The sequence below is a fragment of the Poromitra crassiceps genome (assembly GCF_964638095.1).
Source record: "Poromitra crassiceps genome assembly, chromosome: 25".
NCBI lineage: Eukaryota > Metazoa > Chordata > Actinopteri > Beryciformes > Melamphaidae > Poromitra > Poromitra crassiceps.
Genome location: NC_139649.1, coordinates 14,114,516 through 14,131,883, shown reverse-complemented (window position 1 = coordinate 14,131,883; position 17,368 = coordinate 14,114,516). Strand labels below are relative to the sequence as shown.

Here is a 17,368-nt window from a genome sequence, read left to right as displayed (position 1 = left end):
CCTGAAACACATCTGTCAGTGTGGGTTAAATGGCCTCTAATGAAAGACTGAAACTCAAAACCCAAAGGCTAACATATCTCTATGAGTTACCATACCACTTAACACCTCCTCACATGCACACACACACACACACACACACACACACACACACACACACACACACACACACACACACACACACACACACACACACACACACACAGACACGGCACCCTCTAGGGGTTCACAAAGAGGAAGCAGGCCCAGGGAGGGTTAGAGATTAATCGTGCGTTCCTTTATCGCAAAAGAACTGGGATGTGGAGGCTAAATGACATCACATCCGTTTTGTTAGCGTTCCATTTGCAGAAAAGTTGAGCTGGGAAGTTCACTGTTTGTTCACTGGTCAGATCCACTAGCTAGCCAGGCTAGCCATTGTTAGCAATAACAGTTGATAACAAGGCATTTCGTGGCATTTTGGGCATACAAACACTGCAGCCTCATGTCCACACAGATAGAAGTTAGGCCGTGCTGTGTGTACAACTGATTTAACGAGACACAAACAAGACACAAGTGCTAAATAGCATTTATACGATTATAACTACTGTTGTTGCGCGGCGCAGCCATCTTGGATTTTTTTTACGTCGGGGCTGCTGAGGCTCCTACGAGTTTGGAATGGGAAATACCAGCTCTGGTGACGTCACGTCCCAGCTCATGAACTTTGAACCGGTAAGATTACCGGTTCCCAGTTATAAAGGAATGCACGAAGAGTCAGTATTCTTAGATGGAGAGGCCGTCCACTTGGGCTGAACGGATGCTAATAACTCCCTCTCTTCTCTCACCTTACAGGTACGCTGTGCTGCGTTTCAACCAGTACTTCAAGACCAAGCCTGCGGTGATGGCCTTGCAGATCCCAGAATGAAAGGAGAGAAAGGAGGAGAACATGAGAAGAAGGGAGAGAGAAGGGGTGGGGGGTCTCCATCGCTGGCACCTGAGCACAGGAGGAGTAGATGCACTTTGAGCGGAGGAGCTGTGGTGGGGTTGGGTCCTCCTGGGGAAGGTAAAGCAGGACTGGCCTCCTCCATGCCTGTGGGGGTGGGGGGGGGGGATTCTTCTTCTTAGGGAGCCGGGTATAGACGGAACCATTGCTTGGTCTGTTCGGCATCCCTTTTTACAACAAGCGCAATTATTACGATTTTTTTCCTCAACTTAGTCCACGTCCTTCTCACAACTCTAGCTCAAGATTTCCAAAACCTCCACGGGTTCTGTGTGTGTGTGTGCGCGTGTGTGGGTGTGTGTGTGCGTGCGTGTGTGTGTGTGTGTGTGTGTGTGCGCGTGTGTGTGTGTGCGTGCGTGCGTGTGTGTATGTTTTAGTTTATCTTTTGAAGAACTGACTGACCCAATGTGGTGCATTCCCTCTCTCTTGGCAGCTGAACTAGTAGGATGAAGTATGAAGGAGTAGTGACGCACAGCAGTCTGACTGAGCTGATCACGACTGGGCTCAACCCATTTGCTGCCTGCTTCAATGTCGCTCGACAAAATGTCCCAAAACACTAGTAATGAAGGTCCAAATGGACCAGACTGTCAAGGAGAGTGCTGACATTGAAGGCTTAGTGTGTCCGGACCTGTGTGTGCTGTATGTGTGGCTCGAGGCCATGGCTGCTCGCTCTTATGTTTATAGCTATACTGACGACGGAGGCATTTCACCTGAGATTCTTCACATTCTAAGCTTCTGGCATACTCTTCGCGCACGCGCTGGAGGCGGGGCTCCGAGGAGGGCGCGCGCACTCTGCGCAGGCCAAAACAGAACATACTCAGTGCGCAGCTCCAGGCTCCAGGCAGTCTGAATGAAATTGAATGTAACGTTCCCAATTCTATGTATTAAATTATAAAAAAACGACCCTCAACATTTGGGAAGGCTAAGCCACACAACTAGTTCGTTATAATCGAACGCCATGCTTCAAAGGCAACTTTACGACGCTGAGGACTCAAATCACAGCAGATATCCGCTGATAGCCTACCACGGAGATCTCACAGGCACAGGCTGCAAAACCCGACGCGCTGATAGAAAAAATCTCCATGGACGCGCCGCGCTGCGCTCAGGCCTCGCCCCCCCGACACGCCCCGTGCGATGACGTCATAATCGCCGTGCGCCCTATGTGCTTGGCTGGGCGCGAAGAGTATGCCACAAGCTCTAAAGTGTGTGCAGGAAAACCACGCCCCCTTGTGTCCTGCGGACATTTTAACACGTAAAAGTTCTAATCTGCGTGCTTTTTTTAATTTAGCCTCCCATCTTTGGTGCTAAGTGCTCATGGCTGCTGTTTCTACACTGCTCTTCTTCTCAGAGATCAACTGTCAACCAAACGGTGTGTCCAGTACTGTGACCACTTCCTCTTGAGGAAGTTTGACATTCTAGTGTAATTGGCGCTTTTCCCTTTTGTCAGCCGTGGCGGCTATATTGCTGCTCAACGCTAACTACACTGCTCTTCTTCTGTTTATTCCAAACAAAACCTGTCACTTCCGGTGCGGAGTGTGCACCAGAGGAACAGCAAATGTAGAAGCTTCCACGAACTGGATCTAGGTTGAATCGCTATTGTGTTCTAGCAATCAGTGATAAAGACAAAACATTTATTTATGTTGGAAAATTTTGTGGATTATTACTTTAACATCTCAGGTGAAAAACCTCTTTAGTTTGGGTTGTTTTAGTAAGTGTTGCTTTGTGCTAAATTTGGAAGTAGGCCTATGGATGTTGATAATTAACCGTTAACCGACAATATGAATTTTGACAAATGAATATTATCAGTTAAGCGGTAAAAAAAAAAAAATTGTTGCATGGTAAAAGGAAAAACCAATGAAGTCTCTCCACTGCACTCATGTTAACTTTCACCGTTATAATTGTACGATTGAAAAGTATCAAGTTTATCGCTACAACACAAGTTCGGCGAAATTGTGGAGTTTCATATTTACTTTTTACAACGGTTTTCAGAATGGGAGACGGACTGTCAGGTTCAGTACAGAGCTACTGCATCGCCAAACGACAGACATGACATGATGCGCCCATTAGATGCATTACGGAGCCATTTAGATCCATTTCTTCACCTCTTCCAGTGTGCAGCCTGGTGACTAGGGATGTTCATTTTGAAAAATTTCCATAATCGAAAATCGGGAAAATTAACGATCAATTATCGATTATCGATCATATTATTAATAATAATAATTATATATATATATATATTTTTTTTTTTTTTCAAAATTAATGCCTAGAAAATACGAAAGACAACGTGTTCTCCTCAATGAACTCTTTATTTCAATGTGTCTCCTCTCCAACACTCTGCTGTCCCCGGCGCATGCCGGTGTGAATTCCCCGTGTTTGAAACAGTTTTGTTGGCACAAAGGCCCGTGCCCAGCCAGAAAACTAGAGACTATATGAAGCTCCACCTCACGTTAGTCAGCTGTGCAATGGAGTGGGGCGAGGAGGAACGAATTCCACCCAAACCTAGACCACAAAAAAAAAAAATAATAATAATAATAACAATAATCGATAAAAATTCCACATGATCGATTCAATTCCTTAACGATCAATTATCGATTTTCGATAATTGATGAACATCCCTACTGGTGACAGTCAGCCCATCCGCTGAAGCACACGCTGCCAGGGAACAGCTGTCTCGGGTCGGGAGGCACAAACGGCGCCAACTTTGTCAACCAGGGATCGATCGTCCATTTCTAAATAATATATTTCCATCTTGTCGGTTAACGGTTAAGGATGGGTTAACCCATTGATACCTGATGCAGCATTTGTGTGCGTATCCCTTTAAGACCGCGAACCGCGTTAACGCGGTTCGCGGTCTTAAAGGGATACGCACACAAATGAGGGATATACACGCAAATGCTGCATCAGGTATCAATGGGTTAACGAGGGTCGGCTATCTGTCAGAGAAAACAAAAGTCTAAATGAGCAGCATCCCTATTGAAGTGATACTGAAGGAGGGAGGGAGATAGATCGGGTGATGTTGGCCTGTTGAAACCGGTTAAAACGAGGGAGCTAAATGTCACTCCAACCTCGGTGTGCGTTTCTACCCTCGTCCCTTAAGCCATTTTCCACTTTCGTGGCTTTTATGGTCGCAGCGAATCGCTCTGTTAATCTTTCCATTCCTCGCAGACCACTCGGAAAATCCCAACCTTGAAGTCACCCTCTGCCAACCTCTACTCCCTCCCTCCTTGCCCTTCTCCGGCTGCCCTCCCCTCCCCACAACGCTCTTCTCCCGCCCCCTGTTCTGCACATCAGAGATTTATGGCAGTTAACGAGGCACCTTAACGAGGCACCCGCCACTTAACATCAGAGCCCGCTGCTCCTCCACCCCACACTGGAATCCATCAGAGCCTGCTCTCTCCACCCCACACTGTTAGCCATTCACATCCAAAGTGGAGCCAAATTTTAGTTACATAATCGGAGACATTGTGTAACTCGTATCCGGGGTCAAAACGAGTTTGGGCTTTAACGCGGCAAGAATGGGTTATATGGGGCTGTGTTGTTCTAGTTTGAGATCACGTATTACTTGGGACAGCGACGGACACTCCAGAAACGTATGTTTTTTTTTTAGGAGAATAAAACCTCTTTAGCACACCTAGGGTATCAGCGGATCCTTAAAAAAAATCAGAACAAAAATTGGTTACAGGCTTAAAAACAAAAACATCAAAATGTCTCAAAGATGTCTTCTTTTTCCCACCAGGTGCTGCATGTTCACTTGTAGAACAGGGTTAGTAGTAGAGCACACATCCTATCTGCTTTACTAAACACAGTTGGACTTCATGGTCTTTAACCATGACTGTATTGTCCCTTTTTCTTATATGGTTTTATAACTTTCATCATCCATATGCAATAGGAAATGTTACACTTAGTCGGTTTTGCCGGCTTCGTCTCTTCATTTTGGTTTTAGCAATAATAATTCAGAAGTTTTAAATTTGCCTTTCTGAAACCTGCAGATGCCCTGACGTTGGTGGTGTGTGTGTCGACTCGAGCCTCTCGTAGAAATCTCTTTTTGACACCAAAAGCACAACTCAACCGATCTGATTAGCCTGAATTGACGAAGGCAGCAAATTCATGAATGAATTCAAATCTGCCGATCACGGTTTAGTAAACGGTGCATCACAGCATCTTTAGTAGCTGTGTGCTTATAGCGGGGGGGGGGGGGGGGTTATGAGCGTATTTAACCTCAGAGACCCAACAGGGGGAGCCACTGAGCCCTGACCTTGTATCCTCCGCAGTTGGTTTCATGGTTTCATGTTTCTGACGGGCTTAATAATTGACCAGGAGAAGAGTATCAGTCATCCAGAAACAGCAGGACAGGCGTAACTGGTGTTCTAGTCAGCCGGCTACAGTTAACCTAAGAGGTGACCAATGCTCACCCCAGGTCCAGATCCAGACTGCTATTTGGAATTCGTCAGTGGTTCTTATTATTTGAAGCGATGATCAGATCCTACCGAATGTGATCGGTGTGGATCGTAACCCATTTTTGATGTCTGTCCCAGGCTAAATGGTTTAATTGAAGAGCTATTTATTGCAAAGATGTACATGTACGTACATATGTGATTGTGACTGTTTTGCACATTAACAGTGCCCTTTTGCAGCTTCCACTCTCCACAAGGGAAATGTCCCAACAATCTTATCAACAATCTGAACAGGTTCAATCAATCTTATCTTATCCTGGTAGGATCAGATCAGTCGGAATCGAGAACTAGCGGCTGTAAAAACTGTCGGCACTCTAGACACCAAAGCACAGATTGGGAGCAATTATGCACCAGTGAACATTCACCCACAGCACTTGTGCAATGTTGAGCACTGGTCCTACGTTTGGGACACTTGTGCAAGTTAAGCACTGGTCCTTTGGGACACTGGTGGTAAGAAATTCTCCTTGATATACCAGCAATGCGAGATTTGAAGGCAAGCATTGCACAATCCTAAAATGAACCTTGGTTAGAATAGAACCTGGGAAACTAGGGTTTGCACTCCAGGAGCAGACTGTACTTACTCCATACAGTAAATACAGAGATTGATCCTGAATGGGCCTCATCTTTTGGCACTATTTAGTATTGGGGGGTAAATGGAGTAAAATGGCACTGAAATTGCCGCATCAGAGGCAAAGTTTGGAGTAGGTGAACCGACAGTCCCCCTAGTATTGAGGTTATCCTAAAAACACTGCACTCTTAATGAATAAATAAATTACTTAGAGTAAGTATAAAGGACTACTTTGACTTCATTGGAGTTTGGCCCATTGGTCACTTAATCCCAATATATGACAGAAGATTGACACTAAAATCACCTCTCTGTCTCTCAGGGCTTAAAGACGCCCGGCCAGGTGCCTGATTTGCGACATATTACAAATATATGGTTAATAATCCGTGGGCACGGTTCAGGAGTCAATTGTAAGAAAACCATGCCCACTGATTTCCACTACCCACCCCTCTAACCCCCATCGCCGTACCAGGTGACACCTAGGGGGACTCCACCCCCTAACCCCCATCCCCATACCAGGTGACACCTAGGGGGACTCCACCCCCTAACCCCCATCCCCGTACCAGGTGACCCCTAGGGGGACTCCACCCCCTAACCCCCATCCCCGTACCAGGTGACCCCTAGGGGGCTCCACGGTTACCCTTATTGCACTAGGTTTATAGATGAATAATGCTCTGTGTGGGGTGTCCCGGTGGCTCACCTGGTTTAGAAATTGAGAAATAAATATATTTTAGTGCCAATCCTCTCGTCCCATACTGTACTGGGTTAGGAGACCAATGGGACAAACTCCCTAAACGTTGAGAGTCGTCTTTTACAACGTTGACTGAAGTTGTTTGAAAAGCTTTGTAAAGACCAATATGTAAAATAAGTGTACACAAATGTGTGGTAAAAAAAATATCATGATCATGATTCCAGACAGGCCCTTTGAATATCTTATTCCATGCTGGCCGCAAAAGATTTCAATCTAATTGTTAGTATTTTGAAGGGTATTTATTGAGTGAATCTGGCATTGTGTTTCTCTCACCTTTTTATTTTGTTTTTCTAATTCAGCATACCAAAATGGCTCGCTTCTTAAAGTTTGCATTGCAGTACATTTCAGATTTAACAATTTCTGTGTGTGTGAGAATGTATTAATAACTTGACGCAATTTTAAAAACACTGTACAGATAACTTTGATTATATTTGTTTTTCCTTTCTATGCCTATATTTACTTTTGTACATGCTTTGACTTGAATCATGGAGAGCTGTTTAAGGGGACCCAGATGTTACTTTGTATACGTACTCATCCACTGGTGAAGGGGACGCTGTGTCCGCGGAGAGAGGCCAGCGCAGGAGGAGGGTGTAAATACTGTAAGAAATACTGTGAAAACCTGACCTGTACAGTGATCCTTCACACCTCTGTGGGCAAGGAGCGTTATTTAACATTTGTCAGTAAATATTTCCATTAAAATGTCTAAATTAAAACAATAAAAAAAAACCTGTGCTTTTAATTTGTTCAGAGTGAGTTGTCTTGGTTATAACAAAATCCAGGTTCAATTCTTTAGGGAGATCAACAGTGCTAGTAACTTCCTGTTCTGTTTATTTTATATGGGATTAGCTGCTGCCAACAGTTTCCTCCCATGATCCTCAGCCAGATGACCCTGAGAGGAGAGGAGGAAGGAGGGGAAATCCACCGTTGGTGGATATCCTCCTGACAGACACACACACACACAGGCTGACAGCCCACTGTAACATCCTTGCTAGTGGGGACTGAGGTGACTCCAACATCCTGTACCCCAAAATAAATCTGACTTGTAGGTAACACTTTACAATAACGTACAAAAATAATGTAGTAGTTACTAGTAAACGAATCATTAACTAATAGTTAATGAATAATTCGCCATTAGTCAATCACTAGTTAATCATAGTTAATGAGTAGGTAATCATTACTTAATGATTAGTATCTAAGTTCCTGAGTAGAGTAGTTAATCATTACTTAATGATTACTAAATGTCAGCTCGTGAATATAGTAGCTAATTGATTGATTAGTTGGTCAGTTCCATGAGTAGAGTAGTTAATCGTTCGTTAATGATTAATAAATGTCAGTTTGTGAATGTATTACTTTACTTAATCATTAGTTAAGGTCACATTGTGAGTATAGTAGTTAATCATTAGTTCTTAGTTCCTTAGCAGAGTAATTACTCATTAGTTAATGGTTAGTCAATGGTCAGTCAGTGAGTATAGTAGTTCATTGTTAGTTACTCATTACTTCATTATTACCTGTCCATTAGTTAGTCTTTTTGTGTACCCTATTGTAAAGTGGTGCATCATTCAACTCAGTAGTTTATGCGTACTGAATCATTACTTATTACCTGTACAAAGTTACTCTTTTGTGTACCGTATTGTAAAGTGGTGCATCATACTGAGTAGTTTATGAGTACTTAATCATTACCTGATCATTACTTACTCTTTTTGTGTACCCTAATATAAAGTGAAACTTATACGTAATAAATTCAAGACTTGTTCCAGGTGAGATTTGAACCCTCAACCCCAAAGTGATGATTTAGTACTCATAAACTACTGAGTATGATGCTTTAGGAAAATAAAAATAAATGTTATTCATTTTCAATTAACCTTTTCAGGTGCAGAATCTCTTGTTTCCAGAACAACCTGTGCATGGTTATATCTGCATGTAGTTAGAAAAGGCACTTTACAATGGCCTTTTTCCAGGGCACGAACCTTTAAGCACTGAAAGCATTAAATGCAATTTCAGTCCAAACAAATTTTGTTTAGTCCCCCCTTAATTACATTATTGTACCCTATTTTAGTATATATATATATATATAGTTGTGGATATGATCTCTACTTTGACATTTTAATTACCACCTTTCTTCTGGAGGGCCTTGCATGGTAGAGAAATCACAATCACAATACCTTGAAATGGGAAATGAAACCAAGATTCGCCAAGTCTTTCCTCAGTAACACTGAACACTCAAAAAAATCACGCTCAGTGCGCCACAGGGCCATGCCTTGTTCTGCTTCTACTGAACTACCGGCGAGACTTTTGCATGTATAATGGAGAAGAGCACAGGCAGACAAGAAAGAGCTAAGGCCATGAGTTACCCTGGGAACTTCCTCTGGGAGACTCCAATTATGGAACAAACTAATTACTGAACCTCCCAAGGCCCATGGGGAGAGACTCACACTAGCCTGATTTAAACACGCACGCACGCACGCACACACGCACACACACACACAAATCACACCCAAAAGCAATTAACACAACCAATTTATTGTCTTCCAAGAAAAACACAAAACTTTGAAAACATACAGAAAATGTACACCTTTAAATTACACAGGCTCTTATAAACAAAATAAAGTCTCTATCTATATTTACATCAGCAGGGGTGACTCCAGACAGGTGACTCCACAGCATGTCTCTCCACTAAAATAAGATAAACATTTCCCTCTGATATTCATCTCTATACACAAACCCAGCATCTGTACTCTACACAGCCCTAGTGGTAAGGGGTAGGATGTGCACCGCCCCGAGGTCTGAAATTCAAATTTTCCCCATTTTGAAATGTTAAAGGTGCATTGAGTAAAAGGTGGATTGACCCCAGTGCTATCAAAGGAACACAACCGCTTTTTGGTATTGTCCCATTGGTCAACACTGGTCATGAAGTGATTTGAACATAAGACACCAAAATCATCTGTGTGTCCCTGGAAATCTCCTCCAAGGAACGTCGCTATTGGCTGCTCTATAGATTGCTCTTAAGTCACCGGATGACATAATGCGCTAATTTGCATATGGACATATTTGCTGCAGCCCCCAGCTCCTAGCAGAGGGAGGGGCTATGCTGTTTATGGGAAGTGCTGGGATCCTAAATTTAAATAATCCTTAAATTATAGCCAAACAAATTCCTCAAAAAAAAATGTGGGAGTCAACACAGTTACACTGAGTACTTTGACATGCACACCAATAGTGCAGGTAATCCATATTGAGATTACAACATTTACATGGTTCAAAGTAATGCCATTTCTTTAATAACTCAGTTTACATACCAGTAGGTTCATCTAATAATCGGTGTACCGACTGTCACTGCACTACGCAAACTGAGGGCAGCTGTGGTTGCTCATACAGTTTGAGAGACTATCACTCAGCATAGTGTAGCCTATGTTAAAGTGTTAGTATGGAGGAGCATGCCATCACCTAACATAAGGAGGGCACACACATTGGCAGTGGCATTTAGCCCATGGCTAACTACACACCATTCTTCGGAGCGGTTTTCTAACCCTTTCCACGCCGCCAACAGATGAAATGATTTTCTGGGGTTAACCCAATGGCTCTAGGGCAGGGTCAGCTAGCCCCAGGCTTAAATCAGGCTTATACTGTACATGCTCTAGGGCAGGGTCAGCTAGCCTTAGGCTTCAATCAGGCTTATGCCACTTTGCAATTTGTGCTAAAGTGTTAACATGGAGCATTATCACTCAACATAAACAATTACCGGGTAAATGGGTTAATGATAAACCCTGATAAAATTTGTCGCTTTGTATTAGTTTCAAATTTTTGTTTTCATTAAAACTATGTTTGATTACTGCGCTTTGAAAAACGTGGTAAATACTGTCCAGTATCATCAACAAAAGTTAGCAACAGTCTCCCAAAAGCGAGTGCACAGCACTGGGTGTGACTTTTCAATATAGAACTTGGTGAAATGATTTCAGTGTGTCAGTAGCTAGGCTACCTTTTTGTTTAATCTCTAGTGTACGCTAAAAGCGTTCGCATGGAGCACCAGAGCCAATGATCTACCAGGGACACATGATTTTTGAGGTCTATTCTCTCCTCACTTATCAGGCAAGTTGACCAGTGTGACAATTTCCCCCAAAACGTGGTGTGTTTACCTCATATCGGGTAAGTACTGTCCCAATAACAGCCTGTAAGCATCGCCTGGCACTTCCTCCATCTCTGCATCCACCATAGGGGGGGGGGGGGGGGTGGGCGGGGTTACAAGTCCACCTTAACTTTAGCTTCCTCTCCAGCGTGACTGATATTACTCTAAAGAAGCGGCGATGATCTTCCTCTCTGCTTTGACGATTGTGGAACAGGATGAGGAGGAGAGGAGAACACTTGAGCCTATATTCAGATGGAGCCTCACCTCGCCTGACCCCTAACGTGAGGCTGATTGATCTGTCACATGGCTCACTGCAAAAAAAACGCCCTTTTTAATAAGTCACTTGGTTCCATATTCAGTCTTAAATTGAGGCGAGACAATTCCACTGGTTTCCACTGCAGTTGGGAGTTTTTGTTTCAATATCAATGCGGATCAATGCACAAAAAGTAGGGATGCACCGATATGAACATTTTGGCCGATACCAATAACGTTGCCGTTACGGCCGATAACCGATATTTACCGATGTCGATATGATCTGTATAAAAACAAGTTTCTGTGATAATCCAATTTTGTACAGCACGTACTGAAGAACACATGTAAACACTACATTTGAAAAAGTAATGTATTTCTTTCTTTCCAAAACATTTAGAAAAGCCCATAAATCATAGATGTACAGCATTGTTTCCTCTCAATATGAACACTTTGGCCAATACCGATATTAACATTACTGTTATTTTGCTCATTGGGACTGATGGCGACGATCCGTGCGTCCCTAAAGAAAAGTCTTGAAACAAGTTCCTTTGCGTTGGGAAAACCAGTGAAATTGTCTCACACCCTGCCAAGATTTTTCACATAAAAAAAAAGACTCCATATTAGACCAAAGATGGATGTTTTCTGCAGTGGGTGTGGCAGGCTGCAGGAGAAGTAACAGCAGACATTGGATACGCACACAGATAGAAGGTTCTCAAGACAACCTTAATCAATAAACACTCAAAGAAGCAAATAGAGGTATAAAAAAAACAAGGCAAGGCTGAGGTCCACCCACCGTGTGACGGAGAGGGGATTGGGAGACACACACGTACAGCGTATACACAGCTTTCCGAGCGCTTTTTAACCCATTGATACCTGATGCAGCATTTGCGTGTATATCCCTCATTTGTGTGCGTATCCCTTTAAGACCGCGAACCGAGTTAACGCGGTTCGCGGTCTTAAAGGGATACACACACAAATGCTGCATCAGGTATCAATGGGTTAAATCAAGTGCAAAAACCACTTCCATGGGCAGCCTGATTGAGAAGCGATGGGTGCAGCGAGGCGTCTCTACTCTAAAACAACCATGACTCTTCTTTTCTCCCATCTCCGTTTGCACTGACACACACACACACACACACACACAACGCTGTGCTTCCACCCGTCCAGCACCAGGGGGCGTCAGGTTAACGCGCCCGCCTCTTGGCTATGGCAAAGTCACCGCATCTAAGATCATTTGCCACCAAAAACGTCCAAAATGGCGGAATCTCTAGGGACGACTAGAGCAATGACTGATTGACTGACCAGGTATTCTTGTATCAATGTGATCGATTATTGATTGTTGATTGTGTACTACTAAACTATGGGCTTAGAGGGAACACTGGTCCTGATGCTCCCCGCTGGGATTTATTTGAACCCTACCTTCAAATCAGACTCTTTTGTGGAACGTCTGGTGAAAAGGGGAACAAGTAGGCAACCGTGAAATCGCACAAATCAAGATAAAAGGTTGTTTTTCCACTCCTTTTTTCCCCACATTAAGTTTAAAAAAATACTCAATATAACAAACGACAGTTTTATGATCACTAAATACTTGTGATTTATTAGCAAACTAAGCTTGATCAGGGCAAAACAAGCTTGTCCACCAAATTTCAGGGCGATTTTCTCTGGATGTAGCTTTTAGGAGTACGAACATTCAAATAAGCATAACTTCTGCAACTGTTTTCAGATATCAGTGTATGACATCATTTGAAAGCTTACGGTCTGCACTTTCATAATCTGTATAAAATAAAAAGTAAAAATAACGTGGCCTACTTGTTACCCAAAAACACCAGTCCCTGTCATATTTTAGGCTAAGGCATACAGAGTGCCATGTACCTTGCCAAACCCCGATCGGGGCCCACGCCAGACTGAGGTGGTAAGGATGAAGAAGCTGGAATGGGGCAGTAACAGCCTGGGACTAGGTGGTGGGGGGGGGGAAAGCCCAGTCTTCCATCAGACTGGGTTCTTTATGGAGTAGTAGCCAGTTCCAACAACAGGGGGCAGCACCGGCACACTGATTATTACACCCAGATCTCGGCCCTGTTGCTCTGAGCAGGGGGGGAGTTGGTCAGTCTCTATACTTTCTAAACCATGGGGTCCGGTCTGCTATGACATAGAACATGTCCTGGACAAAGGTGGCGGTGCAGTTCTTGGACTACGTGAGGCGACGCTTGATAAAAGTAAACGTTGGGGAGAAACTTATTAAAGAATAACCCCTACAGCATTATCTCTAACACAAAACAGCGGCTGACATGTGTGAAGGGAAATGACTAACACAAGAGCTGGCCTGTGTGTGTGTGTGCATGTGTGTGCGTGTGTGTGCGTGCGTTGGTGGGGTTAGTTTGGGGATTGTACAAGGGAGTGAGTATGAGTTTTATCTTTCTCTCCAACGGCCAGTAGAAGGCGCCCTCTCGCCACAACTCCCCTCTCCTTCTCCCCCCTTGCATTACCTCCGTACATACCCCCCCCCCCCCTCCCCCGTCCACTCAGTCTGTCAGGAGGACCAGCTCCCCCTCGCTCCTCTCTCCTCCGTCGCTTTCTTCTCCTTCGCTGTATGGGGGCCGCTCCCTCTCTCGCTCCCTCTCCCTGGGCAGCAGAGAGGTGGGCGTCGGCCGGGCCTCCGGTCGCCGCGGGGGAGGCGGGACTTGGGGCAGGTAGTGCTCCAGCATCGCCGGGTGAAACGGTATGGTCGCCACGGAGACCGGGCCGGCGCCGCCCGGGTACTGGCCGGGGTCGCCGGGGGCATAGTGCATCTGCTGAGGCTCCGACTGGCTGCAAAGAACCAACGTTGAGAGAGAACGTCAGTCAACAACCATGATGTACTTTCCAAAGTCACACCTGTCGATAAGATCTCAAATACAAATGTTATTTAAACATGTTGGCCATTCAGCCCCACGCTCTCATCCTGTGTGACGTACGAGGGGCAACAGATGAGTAAGCTTCACCTTCTAGATCAGTGATACTCAACTGGCGGCCCGCGGGCCACGCCCCCTGTGTGGCCCGCGATGGAATTGCAATTTATTTTTTATTTTTTTTACAGTGCACCTGAACGCAACATGCAAGATACCCGCTGAATAAGTGTCCAAATGTTCATGTCATTCTGGCCAATACTCACACTTCTGTTATAGCATTTCAGTCTGGAATATGGAATATCTTTCAATAATCTATGATTTAGCTGCTAAATTGTCAAATACCGCCGTCTGCTCGCTACCCAGGCACTTATGCATGTACTTAACCTAAGTAACTATCCGGTGTGCACAACATTGTCAGACTAAACTCCGTCTGACACCTACAATCTGCTACAGAAAAATGTATATTGATTGTTTATTAACTGGCCCCTGGCCTTCTATCATTTCACGAAAGTGGCCCCCGGGCAAAGCAAGTTGAGTATCCCTGTTCTAGATCACCAACATTATAAGTAACGCACGCCCCAATTGTACTTGGCCAATTATCCCCCTGCTGTCCCTGCTCGTTGCTCCACCCACTGCGCCGATCTGGGGAGAGTTGTAGACTAGCTGCACTAGCACATGCTTCCTCTGATACATGTGCAGTCGCCAGCCACTTCTTTTCACCTGACAGCGAGGAGTTGCTCCGGGCTGGCAGGACGTAGCGCGTGGGAGGATCACGCTACTCCCTCCAGTTCCCCTCCCCCTGAACATGCGCCGCGACCGACCAAAGGAGGCACAGGTGCAGCGACGACCAGGACTCATATTTATTGTAGAATTGATCAATGCTACACTGGTTGTGTATTCATAGTATTCCCATGATGTCACAAGCATTTTCCTACCAATATGGCGCTATAATACACACAGCTCATTGGCTGTTTGTGTCACTTGATTGTAATCACCTGTTAATTGATTACAACCACCTGTTATTTTCCTACCAAGATGGCCGTGTGGCGATGTAACGGAATACTATCAATTGGAAGCTCTTAACCTGCTGATTAGATTCTTTGGCATCAACATGGTCAAATTTAAAGATATTGAATATCGGCACAAAGTAGAGTTCAAGTAACCATCCATAAGGAGCGCAGGGCCATATTTAAGATCCGGCATGAACATTTGATATGATATAAGCGGCTTGGACAGAATAGCTGTGGTTATGTACCACTGAGACAAACAAATGCAAAAAGTTCAATGGAAAAAATAGTGAAAAGCAAACACTGCAAACTCCGAGGGAACAATGGCGAGAGATGCTATTCATCGTCAAGGTGAGACTGACAAGCCCAGTTCTGTAGAACTATTCCACTTTATTGTTTAGAAAAGTATGTAGGTGAGCTGAGCACACTAAAGTTAACTTTGGAACTTGAAAACTTTTGAAGCGTTTTCTGAAAATCGCCTTACAAAAACACACATTTACGCTTCGAAAGTCACAACAGTGTTGCTCATTTGTGAAGATTATCTTGCTGAACACAAACTTAGCTGTTTCATACTTCTGTTAAGCACAGACCATATTTCATGTATTTAACCGAAATTACCATACAAAAATCCCATTTCCTTTTCCCCCTATGAACCAGCAGCGCAGGGACTTCTGGGTAAGCCTACAAAAATCACGCGTCATCCCTGCGGCACTCTATTAAAATGCGAGCTGTATCCGGATAAGGAAAACCGCATGTTAATGCAAGGTGTAAACGTGTCATGATCAGAATGGGATCAGATCTGCCTGACCACATCTGGCTCACATCTGGCTGTGTCGGCTCTCCTGCTATGTGTTCACCTGTGAGTGTAGGTTGCTCTCTGCTCTTGTCGGCGGCTCTTCATCATGGCCTTGTACTCGCCCACCCGCAGCCTGCGGCCCTCCACGATGCAGGTCCTCTTGGGCCGGGGCTTGTACTTGTAGTCGGGGTAGCGCTCCAGGTGCTGCCGGCTCAGCCTGGCCTGCTCTTCGTAGTACGGCTGCTTCTCCTGGTTGGACATGCCCTTCCACCTGGAGCCTGTAGGGGGAGACATGAGGATGAAGACCGACCGGCTCTCCTAGCGCAGCACTGACTGTCTGTCCACAGCTCGGTGATTTAGGTGAAGTGGCGAGGGAAAGTTCAAGTGGGAGGTGTGCACGATTATGAGAAAGTGACTCTTTTCTACACGTTAAAGGAGAACTTAACTGAAAAACAATGCTGATTTATTTTGTACATGATCTCACACATATCCAAAAACTGTAAACAGTTTGGCAGGCGTTCATTTAGTTAGACAGTTATTGAGAGTTGATTTGAGTTAAGTTGTGGACCAGTGATGTCATTTGTGCATGAATGACATCACTGGTCCACAACTGAACTCAAATCAACTGTGTGAGATCATGTGCAAAATAAATCAGCATTGTTTTTCGGTGAAGTTCTCCTTTAAGTCAAATCAGCTGCTGTAGTGTTTTTGGTCAGAATGAAATTCCATACGGCTCTCGATGCGATGGTTGGAGGCCGCTGCCGTGGCAAGTTTTCGGGAAAACACTGCTTTCTAAATTCAGGGTTCCCACACATTTTCATGTATAAAATTTCATGGATAAACCTTTCCATGAATTTTCAAGAATCCAAAATAGAATTTCCATGTAATGTGAGGCAGTGAGTGAATCAATACCAGAAATGATCACTACACTGGACAAACACACCTCTTTATATTGGATTACCTCTTTATATTGGAGTTTAGTGCTTTAGATTCACTGCATCACATTCCATGGAAGCTATTGAAATAAAACATGAATTTTCCATAAAAATATCAATACAAAATACAAGAAGGACAGAAATCTAATAACCCATTAAGTTACTACGTTACGTCAACAGCTACAGAAAATAAATTTGCCGTTACGTTACATTACATTACAAGGAGGGTTATCCACAGAAGATTACTGTAACAATTAATTTCATTACACGCAGCAAAATTCCATTACTTCTCCAAAACTTCCAAGGATTTTACTAAATCCATGACTTTTGCAGGTTTTGCATGACCGTGGGAACCCTGTCAATTGGAGGAGGAGATGAAGTGTGTATTTAAGTAGATTGGTGGTGCGGTGTGTGTGTGTGTGTGTGTGTGTGTGTGTGTGTGTGCGTGTGTGTGTGTGCGTACGTGTGTGTGCGTGTGTGTGTGTGTGTGTGTGTGTGTGTGTGTGTGTGCGTACGTGTGTGTGCGTGTGAGAGAGATAGGTGGTTGGAGGGCCTCCACTCCTTCATAATGGAATGGAATGGAAGTGTTTGGTCAGAGGCAAGGGATTGGAGCCTGTGTGCGTGTGT

At 44.3% G+C, this 17,368-nt stretch overlaps 2 protein-coding genes across 9 annotated transcripts in view; one reads left to right on the top strand and one right to left on the bottom strand.

Annotated features, from left to right (window-relative positions):
• etnk2 (ethanolamine kinase 2) overlaps window positions 1-898 on the top strand; it is a gene marked incomplete at its 3' end in the record, with an annotated part of 15,879 nt that extends 14,981 nt beyond the window's left edge. The window contains exon 9 of the mRNA XM_083660651.1: window positions 826-898. Within this exon, the coding sequence (XP_083516777.1) occupies window positions 826-898 (73 nt within the window). The remainder of the gene's footprint in view (window positions 1-825) is intronic.
• Window positions 899-9,242: 8,344 nt separating this feature from the next.
• Window positions 9,243-17,368, bottom strand: part of sox13 (SRY-box transcription factor 13) — a 58,739-nt gene continuing 50,613 nt past the window's right edge. For all 8 annotated transcript variants that reach the window (XM_083660927.1, XM_083660928.1, XM_083660922.1 and 5 more), the window contains exons 13-14: window positions 15,868-16,084; window positions 9,243-13,923 (exon numbers count right to left, since the gene is read on the bottom strand). In XM_083660927.1, the coding sequence (XP_083517053.1) occupies window positions 13,638-13,923; window positions 15,868-16,084 (503 nt within the window). In that variant the 3' untranslated portion in view covers window positions 9,243-13,637. The remainder of the gene's footprint in view (window positions 13,924-15,867; window positions 16,085-17,368) is intronic.